At 38.7% G+C, this 12,177-nt stretch overlaps 1 protein-coding gene across 1 annotated transcript in view; it reads left to right on the forward strand.

Annotated features, from left to right (window-relative positions):
- Positions 1-12,177, forward strand: part of PIGG (phosphatidylinositol glycan anchor biosynthesis class G) — an 84,904-nt gene that overhangs the window by 21,571 nt on the left and 51,156 nt on the right. Inside the window, exon 8 of the mRNA XM_035309956.1 lies at positions 7,541-7,998. Within this exon, the coding sequence (XP_035165847.1) occupies positions 7,541-7,998 (458 nt within the window). The remainder of the gene's footprint in view (positions 1-7,540; positions 7,999-12,177) is intronic.

Here is a 12,177-nt window from a genome sequence, read left to right on the forward strand (position 1 = left end):
TAATTATGGTTCACAATGTTTTGCTCTTCATGGCATACTTTTTAATAAAGTTCTGTAAAGGTTTTGTGTGTGTGCTTAAAGGAACTGTAATTTGTAATGTAATTAGTATAATTTAAAATTAGTGTTGAAATGTGGTATGTTCATTGTGGCATGATGACAGATTCCTGTAAAGAAAATCAGAGTGCTTATTTTCAAATGACTTTAAGAGATCTTCTAATTAGTGTACATTATTTTACAGTTGAATATGTGAGGTCAGAAACAGTTCTGTGAACTAATTTGATGCTGTTACACAGTGATGTTTCACAGCTGCAATTAATGCAAGATGTATGATATTTTGCAATAACACTTTTTCAAGCTAAAAAGCAGACTTTGACTTGCAGAACTATGTAACAACTGCTCTGCTCAGCGGAACTGGGGGAAAGTCGCCACTGAGCAGAGGTTAACATTGCAGCCTGTGGAACTATACTACGGAATTCCTGAGCTTAACTATATATTTAAATTGTTTTGAGTAAGGCTGCTAATGTTTATTATTAAAGCTATACCAGTTATACTTTATCATTTTGTTTCTATAATTTCTGAAGTTGTGTCATTCCTTCTTGGAAATACAGTTTTTTCTGAGAGAAGCCTTGCAGTAAAAGTAATGCCATTTTCTCCCGAAGGCAGCTCCCCCCTATGTCAGTTTTCTTTGGTGCAATTCATTCTAGTATACTAAAAGTGATTGGAAAAGGAGTTTGAATAGATTGTGTTGTTTCATACTTATTATTTATTGGTAACATAAGATTTATGTGTGTGTGTTGATCACTTAGGCTAAAGCAGTGTAAAAGGTCAGCTATCACTGCTTAATGGTATCAATGATTTCATCTCAAGCATAACTGCTAGCTGAACAGTCTTTCTAAGAGTAGATTACAGTTTGCTTTTGGTTCTGAAAATTTTTGTGTCAAATTAGGTTTAATGTTTTGTTACAAAACCTAGTGATGCTATTGTGGATTATTTTTAAGGGCAAATGAAAGAAGAAAGAAAAATTAATCAATGTGAAAGGGCAAATCTGCTGAATGGGATGTGTAATTGTACAGTTTGTTAAAGCTTGTTAGTACTTAGGGATGCGTTGGTCTTTAAGTGGACTCATTTCACTTCAGCCTTTTCTGAGTTGTACTACTTACAACCTTTATTTATTTCAGTGTAAATGAAGTAGAAATTCTTTGTAGAAAGTAAAAGAATATGGCCTTGAAATCATAATTAATAATGCAGTGTTTTGAGTAGAATCTATGCAATAGTAAGCAAAGGAAAATAGTAAAAATTACATATATTTAAAATATTTTATAGCAAATAAAAAGTAAATAAAAATAGTTAAAAATAAAAATAAAAAAAAAGTAAAGCCAAGTAACTGTGGGAAACAAGCTCATTTTTAATCTTAATATTTTTTTCTGATTTTAACAACAGTAAGTGATGACAATCTAGACCTACATAAAATTTACAGACAATTCTACTTCAATTGGGTTGAGAATGATGTGGATTTTAGCTTTGTCCTGTAGAATGATAGTCTCAGAGCAACTGGGTCTGTTTTTGACCAGAAGTGTAAGTTACATGCCAAGAGATGAGTTAATCCTTTGTGACACCCACCACTGTAGGAGTAATGGGCATTAATGGACACTTATCTTTAGTCTCATTAAAGATAAAAGACTAGCCTTCAAACATAAGTACTGCACTTCTGACTATTACACCTATCCACAAAGTCAGTTGAGAAAATGAGTAGATACTTTCCTTGCATGTCTAAGATCAGAGCTTGAAGCCTCTATAGAATAGGAGGTGATGCAAAGCATCATGTTCCTTACTTTAAAGTGATAAGCTACATGGAGGCTTGCTCTCTCCCCGTGCCTTTAGCATAGATGCCTGGAGACCTTCTGTCTTCTGATTTTTGTGCATGTTCCTTCCTTCATACTCAGTGTACAGTGTGTGGGCTGGAAGTACCATGCTAAGTTGTTATAAACCAGCCTCTGCTTAAGATGTGTTTCAAAGTTTTTGTTCAGTATTTCCTCGTGGAAAGCCTTTTAACCCTTTAATAGGGCAGCTCCATTGTGCATCATGAATCAGAAATACATTCTGGAGCTTTACCCAGCTGGGAGGTCAGGGCATACCAGCAGATGATGATCAGCTGCTTCAAGTTGATAATACATGAACGAAGACATTTTCAGCAATGTTTCCAAGATCTATCTCACTCACAAACCCCCTCCAAAGGCTGGGATTGGTACAAGTGAAAAGTACTAGATTCTCGATTCTGGTGCTGTGTCTGTATCCCTGTACCTGAGGCTTATTTGAAGATGTGGAAAGCTGAAGTATGTCTTACGAAGCAGACATGACTTTGTATCCAGACCTGTAGAAATCCATTTACATCAAACCATCTTCACCCTACTCCATAAATGACTAGATTGGTGGATCCATATCTCATCTTACAGTCAAATAAGCTTTGCTGTTCCTTCCTGTTCAAGTTCCAGAGCAAGCCTGAAATGTGTTGCATGTTTAGTTGGTGCCTCCATTCCTGACATGTAAAAGCAGTGACCTGGATTGGGTTTACATTTTCACCAGTCTCAGGGCTGTTGCAGAAGGATATTGTGGCTTCTTACAGGTAGCTGCTTATATGAAGATAGAGCTTGGGAAATGTGAAAGGGAGCAGAGAACAGTTTGTTGTTGCCTGCATTGTGGGTGTGAAATATTATTTACTGGTAACTGAAGCACAAGCAGTAGAATATGCACAAAGTTGTGTCCTGAATTCTATCCCCTTTTCCAGCAGAACACTTAGACTTCAGGGGAGAAACTGATTGTATATACTCTGTTGACCTTAAAGTGCCTGCTGTTAAAATTAGAAGTACTATTACACTAAAATATGTCTGAATGCAAGTGCCCGTGACCTGTGGTTTTCCATAGTCTGCATATGTGCTCCACATCTGAAAGAGCTCTGAAATCCTGCTTTCCTGATGTCAGGAGAAGAATCCTGAATCAGGGTCTTACCAGTTAAAAAATCTAAAAGCCTTCTCTAAGCTTTTGCTATATGATAAAATGCAGGTATTTTAAAAGTAATTAAGATAAGGTCTCCTTTTAATGACTTCAGAGTTTTTTTTTTCTTTAAATTGTTTCCGTTCACATCTAAAGATTTCTTTCAAGTGCTTCTCATTTGTAATGCTTTTTTTTTTTTTTTTTTTTTTTTTTATCCCCACTGTGACTGTATATAGAAGCTGATTACCAAGTTCATGAATTTTCTGAAGACCAGTGCAGGCAGTGTTAGCATCTGCTTCCTGACTGTTATTTATAGGTTCTGATTACTATGTTTCTAGCAGCACCAGTCCCTTCTTTTAATGGCACTTCAGGTTTTAAATAGTTCTGCAGCCCTTTATGATTTCCAGAAGATACTCAGAAATGTTAACTTCTTGTTCATAGCTTCTTTCTAATTGCATGCCAGTTCTTAAGTACAGTATTTACTACTAGTAGTAGTTGCAGTTTTTTTCCTATTTCTGATAGAAATCAGAATCAGTAGTTTTTTTTAATAATAGCACCCATAAGCTAAATATTTTAAAATACAGTTTTTGGGAAGCTTCATTGTTCACAATTGTAGTGTTATTTTTATTACTTAAAAAAATGCCCCCTTTTTATTTTAAAATACTGTATGCATTTTAAAATATTTTTTCCTCTTCAGTGCAGTGTTCCTTACTGACTTGAATGGTAAAAATATTTTATACAATTGAACCTAAAAATATTTACTTTTTTGATTTGGTGGGAAGAAATAAAGGTGATTAGATGATGCCCTGACTAGGTACCTCTTGAAAATGTTCCCGATCTGCTGTGAAAATGTGCAAGGAGTCGAAGTCATTTGCAGTATTTTATTGTAAGGAAGTTAGTATTATTGGAAATCAAGATTCGATGTCGGGAGCTTAAGCATCAGAAGTGAATTGAGTGATAAGTGTTTAAATTTTAGGTGATGGTTGGACATGAAAAATAAAATGTTCCACATAAAATCATAGAATTAAAGAATGGTTTGGGTTGCAAAGGACCTTAATGACCACCTAATTCCAACCTGCCTGCTATGGGCAGGGATACCTCCCACTAGACCAGGTTGACTTTTTAATTTCTTAGGCATTAAATATGGATGATTAATTTTTGTGAAAAAGAGCTTCACTCTCAATTGGACAGAAGGCCCATAACAGACTTGGACTTGGAAGATAAAGTGCAGGATGTTTTAAAGTGAAGAAAATGTAAGTTTCATGGGCAGGGGTACATAGATTCTATTGTTTCTTTATTCTCACCTGTGCAAGCAAGGAAAAGATGTCAGAGATCTGGCAAACAGATCTGTCTCTGTATTATTTAATTTCTACTGCTTGTATATCAAAAATTATAGCTACCCTAGCAGGGCAAATTAGAGGTTTAAACTGAAAGTCTGGAATATAGAAATCTCATAAACCAAAGATACTGTGCTAAATTTGTGTGTCAAGATACTGGTGCAAGTCCTACAAGCTTTTTAGTATCTGGAGTGCCTACTGGGTTATTTAGGACTGGGGGTTTTCAGCAGCTGGGAAGTCAGAGCAGTGAATAGAGTAGGACTAACAGTTTTGTGCCTGTAAAACAGGTCTAAAAACTACGAACAATCCAAGTAATCTAAGGTCAGGCTGCATAAAAAAATGTAATGATAACATTCCTAATATGGCACAGCTCATATGAGGGATTACCAGTAAATTTAGAAAACCTTGATGAAGCTATTTTCAGTATTTCTTAGACCATGAAGGCTCAGGAGATTATAATTTGCTGCATAATTTTTCATCTTGCATAGATTTGCTCGAGTGAATAACTCTGGTCTGAAATATCAATAAATGCCATTGGACTTAACCCTTTGAAGTGAATGGAGGAGTAAATTTTGTTATCTTCACCGGAATTGTTAGTCAGACAAGCAGGCATGAAATATGCACTTCTAACACAGGGATGTTTCACACTAATGCCACCATTTTTATGAGGGTGTTGCATGTTCCCCATTGATATAATACATCATTTTTTCAGTTAGTGAACCTACTGTTCAGCCCAATGAACTTATTTTCCTCTCAGTGCTGACAACCAACTGATACAAGAGAGCAATCCTTATGTAGATTTTATGTCTCATAAAGGAGAGAAATGAATCGTATTGAAGACGTTTGAAGACATACTATAAATTATATTGTATTGTATTCTCATTTGTTGAGAATCTCACATTCCTTTGTCTCTACAAGCAGATGATGCTTACGCACTCTGTCACCATTTAGTGTCAGCCAAAACCTTTAAGGTCAGCATGGTAGAGTTATTGGAGTTTAAGCTTTCCATAGTTCAGTGATGTACTCTTCATGTCTTAGTCTTTGTGAATTTCATGGTCTTCAGTCTCTGCACTGTCTACAATTCTACCTGGTCTTTTTGTTCTGAAATGTGGTTGATGGTTTCTGATTTGCAAAGCAGAGGACTAAACAAAAAGGAGTAATCTGTAGGGCACCAAAGAAATTTCAAACGTTAATCAATTTAGATTGTAAGCTTGTACTGTTTTGGAGATAATGACTATTCCTGTGATAAATTTGTAGTGTTTTTTTTTTTCTTTATTATAGTGATTGTAGCCTCTTTTTGTTGTTCACTTGTTTAGTTTTGTTTCTTAAGTGCAGTGACTTTAGTGTATTTCTTTAACAGCACAATAAATGAAGGTGATATGAATAGGTGATAACTTTAATTATACCTTCTGCATTCAGTCTCATACATCTTATTCAGTCTCAATTCTGCAAAAGTTGTTTTCCTCAAAGCAAAATCACAGTAGCTTTAACAAGCTTCTTGGGTCAGGTGTACCTATTGTCCTGTCCATGTTGCATGTGCTTGAATATTGAACACAAATACATGTGCTGCTGTCAGTCAGTCTTAAGAGTAAGTGAGACTTCAGAACTGCATCTGGATGTTCAGGGTTATCAGTATGTTTATATCCACTTCCTTGTTACCTGCTCCCAGATGAGTGAGTTTCTGTATTCTTCTAATATAAACTATTTAAACAGTTCAGGTAGGTGAGTACTTTCCCAGCTCAGACTTTGAATCTTCCCATGGTTTTCCTCCCACTCACGTCTAGTTGGGTTTGGAATTTTCTGGCAAATTAAATGTAGACACTCGTAACACAGTGGATTAAATTCAGCAGAGGGAAAGATACACACACCGAGGTCCCTCCAGTCGCTGTCCCTTTGACCTCCCTCTCATGCAGCCGTATGCTCTCCTGACATGAGGCCCTCCAGCTTTATGGCTGAAGGCCTTGCTTGCTGTGAGCCCCTGCATCGCCCAGATGTGGGACCGAGTGAAGTTGCACAGAAAGGCAGGGAAGAGAGGCATTGACAAGCGAGGGCAGGCCACAGCGACGAGGTGCAGGGCCGTCAGTCGGATCAGTGCGGTGGCTGGTGCCTGCTGGTGTGTGGCTGGCCCCCTTTATCTTTCCTCCTCTCACCTTCCCCATCCTGCCAGCCTGTTCCTCTGCAGCCCCGCTCCCCCAGCTCTGTCACGTCCCTGAAGCGTTCCTTAGTGAGTCTGCATGGCTCCAGAGACCCCTCACACCGGTAATACCGATGCTATCATTTCCCCTTATCTGTTACAAAGTCCAGGCTGATGCTCTTCAGATGTGTGCCTGTGGTTTCTTAATGGCCCATCAATTAACGGCTGAGGAGTTTTGGTCCTCTTTACTGTCTCCTTTAGTGCTCACTAATCAGGGGCCTGTCTCTGGGTGTTTTGTTTATGGCTTTCCCTGTTACTTCCCCTTCCCAGTGAGGTGAAAAGCTCCTTGACCTGATAACTTCAGTGAACCAGATGCTCCCAGGTTCCCCATACCCTTACGCTCCCTTTTTAGCCGTATCATGACGATGGAGCACTTTGAGTAGCTGCTGTCAGCAAGAAATCAAACTAATGGAGGCTTCAGACAACGAATTTCGTGGCTTTAGATAGACTCGGCATGTGAAGTAAACAGCAGGTGGATAAGATTTATAACAGATTCTATGATGACAGACGCATTTCAAACTAAGCAAGGACAAGAGGTACATCAGAATGTCTGCAAGTAACTTCTGTTAATTTGAGTAATGAAGGTTGTCACTGTATCGAGTTGAGGACAGTACAGATTTAACCTATTAGAAAAGTACCTATTATTTGTATTGCAAGTTTGATTTCCGAAAGACTTCTATTTTTACTTCTACAAATAGGCAGCAAGGAGAGAGCTTGTTTCAGACCTTTTGTCACAGGGTGGTAGGGAATTTGAATCTGTTCAGCTGAGATTATGCATGAATTTTCTTACCTTAAACAGAATGTCATTCTAAACAGTATGATTATACTGCAGTGCTAACTAAATAGGCTACAATAAAATGAACCTTTCAGAAATTCGCAGGATTTGTCAAGGTGGAAATAACTTGTCTTGCTGTTTATTTTGTTTCCTGAGAGGAAATTGCTGTAAGCACACTTCGAATGCTTAAACAAGTGAAGTTTTTATACAGCTTTCACCACTGTTATGTGTTTTTGTTTGCAGAATCCAGTTGTGTCCAGTTCCAGCTGGTCAGAAGTAGACGTGCTGATGCTGGCTGGAACAATTGGCCATGTTTTGAGTTTGGGGGCAAGCAGTTTTATAGAAGAGGAACATCAAACCTGGTATTTTCTTATCAATACCCTCTGTTTGGCACTGTGTCAGGAACTCTGTAGAAACCATTTTCTTCTGAAGGAATGTGACCCTCAGCATGGCACCAGTTTGAAACAAAATTTTGATGGTATCGGGGAAGCCTCTGATTGCAAGAATATAGATGTACCAGCATCAGGTAATTCAAAACTGGACAAGGTTGCATCTTCAGCTGAACTCATTAAAGGATCAGATAAGTGGATAAGCTTAGCGAGTCCATGGATCATTCTTATTTGCTGTCGACTACTTCGATCCTTGAATCAGACAGGAGTCCAATGGGCTCATCGGCCAGACTTTGGGCACTGGTTGACAAGGTGAGTGTCTGATTTATTATCATACTTTCTGCCTTATTTATAAATTAATGTATGTTTTGCTTGGTGAAATATGTATACATTTCTATACAATCTCTATACGGAAAACGCTGTAAGCATGCAAATGGCATAAAAAGTGAAGCAACAAGGAATTTTTCAGAGCTGCTTCGTGTGAGTGTAATTCCTTGTGTACTATCAATAGATTATAATCTTAGCCCTGCACCATGACTTATCTAATTAATGTCAATTATACACGATAGGTTTATCAGAGGCAAAAAGTAAATATTTTCCTTGTGTAAGTCAACAGTGGCTGGTTTGGGAAAATAAAAATCACTTAATAGAATTAAACCATTAATTTTAAAGCAGAAGGTTCTGCTCAGTTCCAGACTTTATGAAGTTGCTGGAGAAGGTGCTGCACATAAAGTTCTTCCTTGTCTGTCACCATCATTTCATGTGTGGGTGGAAAACTGAAGGAATTTTTCAAATGTAGTATGATAAACAGAGAAAGGGAATTTCTTACAACTTGAAGAACACTGAGAAAGGCTTTTACTGCCTTTTAGTATTGTGAAAAGCTAGAGACATTATTCAGTGATAAAAATTGCTTAATATTTGAACTGTTTTTTGTATGTCAGCTGGTGGATGGAGAAGCAACACCTTGCAACTGACTAGTCAGTGTTTTACAGACAGCAGATGGGGAGGCTTTGCTGTGTAAGATAAAGATCCTTCTTGCCAGTATCTTACAACATGTTGATGAAATGTCATTCATCATTCATTAATAGCGACATGAGTAAATGAACTGATATGAGACTAGTTACATATTGGCAGCCTCACAGATAAAATGCTAATTGCTGTGACAGGCATGAGTGCTGACATGACTTATAAGAAAGTTTACTGCATTACTGTAGTTGCCCTATACCAGAGCTTTCACCATGCTTCCCTCGTGTGATGAGGTGAGGGATTGAGGATGGAATGTCATATTCCCAGTCCTAAATCCACGTCACAGCGAACTCCATAATGAGCTAAGCCAGTGTGTGACCAGTCCTATTGTAAATATGGGATTAGCTGTGGTTTGTTGTGACTGGGAGGATTTTTTAAAAGATGAATCCTCAACATCTGCCAAAGATTTATTTGCCCAGTAACTCCCTGGGCCAGGCATCTTCTTCAGAATAGCGGCCTTTTTCTTGGACTTTTCTTGGACTTTTTCTTGGACTTTCTTCATACCACAGTGCTATGGAAGAAGAACTTGATATTCTTGCAGCTGAAAAAGTGCATTTGTCTCTCTTTGAATGTATTGATCTATTGTCTCTTGTGCTTTTGCTTGGCACCACTAAGATGTGCCTGGATTCATCTTTTAACATCCTTCAACCCCCATTGGGTTTGGTGAGATCTATGCTTAGCCTTCTCTTTGTGATGCTCAACAGTCCCAGTGCTTTCAGCTTCTCCTTGTATGACAGATTCTCCAATCCCATCATCATTTTCATTGTCCTTTACTGCACATGTCTTTCTTTGTGCTGGGGAACCCAGAACTGGATGCAGGACTGAACGGAGAGGAAGAAATGCCTTGCTTGACCTGCTGGTAACATTTTTCCTAATTCAGCCCCAAATGCTGAATACAGTCTTTGTTGCAGGGGCACAACTTGGTGTCTACCACAACGCTCAGAGCCATCTCTGAAAATATGCTGTACGCCTGGTCAGCCCCCAGCCCATCCTGCTCTGTGCGGCTCTTCCATCTGAGGTGCAGGATTTGGCATTTCCCTTTGTTGAACTCCACGGGTTTGTTGTCAGGCCCTTTCTGCAGCGTCTTTAGGCCCCCCTGAATGTCAGCACACCCATCTTCTGGTATTCCAGCTGCTCTTCCCGTTTTGCATTGTGTGCAGACTTGCTGATCTGCCTGTCATGCAGGTCACTAATGACTTTGTGGCACTGCTCAGAAGCCTGTGAGCTGGGCAGCTGAGCCAGTTTTCAATCCACCTCTCTGTCCACTTATCTCAACCCTACTGCATCAGTTTGCCTGTGAGGGTGTTGCAGGAGACTTAAAAGCCTTGTTAAAGCTGAGATAAACATCACTGCCTGTGCTCCACTCTTCCACCCAGCTAGTCATCTCCTCACAGAATTCTATCGGGTTGATTAAGTGTTACTTCCCTTTCATAAAGCCAGAACAATCCTGTTATTAAAGCTGTTTGCCTCCCCCATCAGAAGAGCTGAAATACTGGCAGCTTGATACCAAATCTGAAACTTCAGAATGTCACTGATAAACTGCTCTCTGTGTTTCTGTCCTAATCATATATTCAAATTGGGTGTATTTGCTTGGATCTTAAAGCAAATAGAAGAGAAAAGGTCCTGCAGCTTTCGTCTTAGGCTATGATTGCTTGTTTGGCAGTAGTGGTATAGTAAAGAGCCCCTTCCTTACCATGCAAGGTACCTACTGCCATGCAGTCCCAGACCCTTTATTTTACCAGCACAGCTGTCACTTTGTCAGTGTGGTGAACTGATGTGGCTGGAAAAATAACCACATTTGGTGTAGGAAGCTCTTGTATTTCAGATGGATCACGTCCCACTCTGATTTACCATGCAGATTAACAGGCACATGTTCTGGCACAGTACATGTCCTGGCTTAGAAACAGGATTGCAAGAATGGATGACTGTGCAAGCCAGCACTGCTGCTGTTGAAATTCACGCTGAAGCAAAATAAGTATGTGCATCTTCTGAAATGATGCAGACATAAACACTTTTTTTCCTTTGTGTCATTGTCAAGAATTGTTTAAAAAGACCTACTTGCCTGTCAAATGTGGATGGGAAAGAATTAATGATTTTTCAAAAATATACTTCTTTGGGCTGTAAAAAAAAAAAAGTTTTGGAGTGGTCCAGAGTGCAATACCATGGCAGGCTAAGATGATGTGTAATCGGGGCTGCCACAGCTCTGCCTTTTTCTTTTCAGAAAGCTGCTTCTACAGTGTTCAGAAAGCTCAAAAAAGAGCAGAACCCTGGCATAGGTTGGCTCAGGATGCTGTGAAGCAACATCCTGACTTAAATCACAGGAGCAGCTTTTAGCCTAACAGGAAAATACAGGATATGTCACCATGGTGACATGTACTTCGGTTGCTTTATATGGTTAAAAGTTTACATTAATAGCAGCATTTTTAAAGTGCACAGTTTTTGGGCTCGAGTGATAGGATGGAGGTGGGGTAAATCCTTTCTTGGGTCTGAAGTGGTTCACAGGATGAGCTTTGGAAAGATTAGTCAATGAATCAACTAAATCTTTGTACATCCTCTGGTTTGCGGGGGTCCAAACTCCTATTTGGTGAGCATGCTTACGTTTTTTTTTGCTTGGAGGTTTTAACACCTTTGTTGCTTCTCCTTCACAAGAGAACAGTGTGGTAGAGGTGTCTGTTTCCCTAATGTTTTGATCAGGATTCAGATGATGTGTTTTCCTTATAGCATAAATTAAAAGTTGGTGATAAGCTGAGTTGCATAAAGCACTTATTCCTCCTCCCAAAATGCACTGCAAGCCTGTAAGGTTGATTGTCATTCTATTTTTAGTATGCGTTTCATTTGCATAGTTATGTCTTAATAGCACATTTTCTAGTAATAAGAAATTAGAACCTTACTCGGATCATGTGTATCTTGTTAGTTTGAGTTAAAGCTGCTCAGGCTTTTTCTAGCCAGGATTCTATTATTTTGTGCTTTTAAGATAAGCTGATGAACAGTCTTCCTTTTATTTTTCCTTTTATTGACTCTTTACATACCTGTAGTCATGCTCAGACCAATACTTTGCATACCCGGCCAGTGCTTAAGTGGCTGAGTGTTCATTTGAGACAAAGGGATTATTGAACAGGTTTGTACTTGGAAAAATGTCAGAAGCAAAACACAGAAATTCAGTTTACTTATAGCATGTTGAATTATTATCACTATTATTTATTTATTATTTTATTAGGGGTTCATTCAACAGTGCTGAAATTAGGGAATTGTTCCATGTTATTTGCAGAGATACTGCAAAAACTGCTGCAAAGAAAAGACATCCTTCAATGAGAAAATGCACAATAGGAAAAAAAAAAAAAAACAAAAAAAACAAAAAAAAACACAGTAGATGAAGCAGGAGAGAACATTCAATCCCTCACAATTCCCTTGCCAGAAGTAAGGTTTTCTTTTTAATTACCCGGTATTCAGATAGTTTTGTTCAGG

The sequence above is a fragment of the Oxyura jamaicensis genome, chromosome Z (genome assembly GCF_011077185.1).
Source record: "Oxyura jamaicensis isolate SHBP4307 breed ruddy duck chromosome Z, BPBGC_Ojam_1.0, whole genome shotgun sequence".
NCBI lineage: Eukaryota > Metazoa > Chordata > Aves > Anseriformes > Anatidae > Oxyura > Oxyura jamaicensis.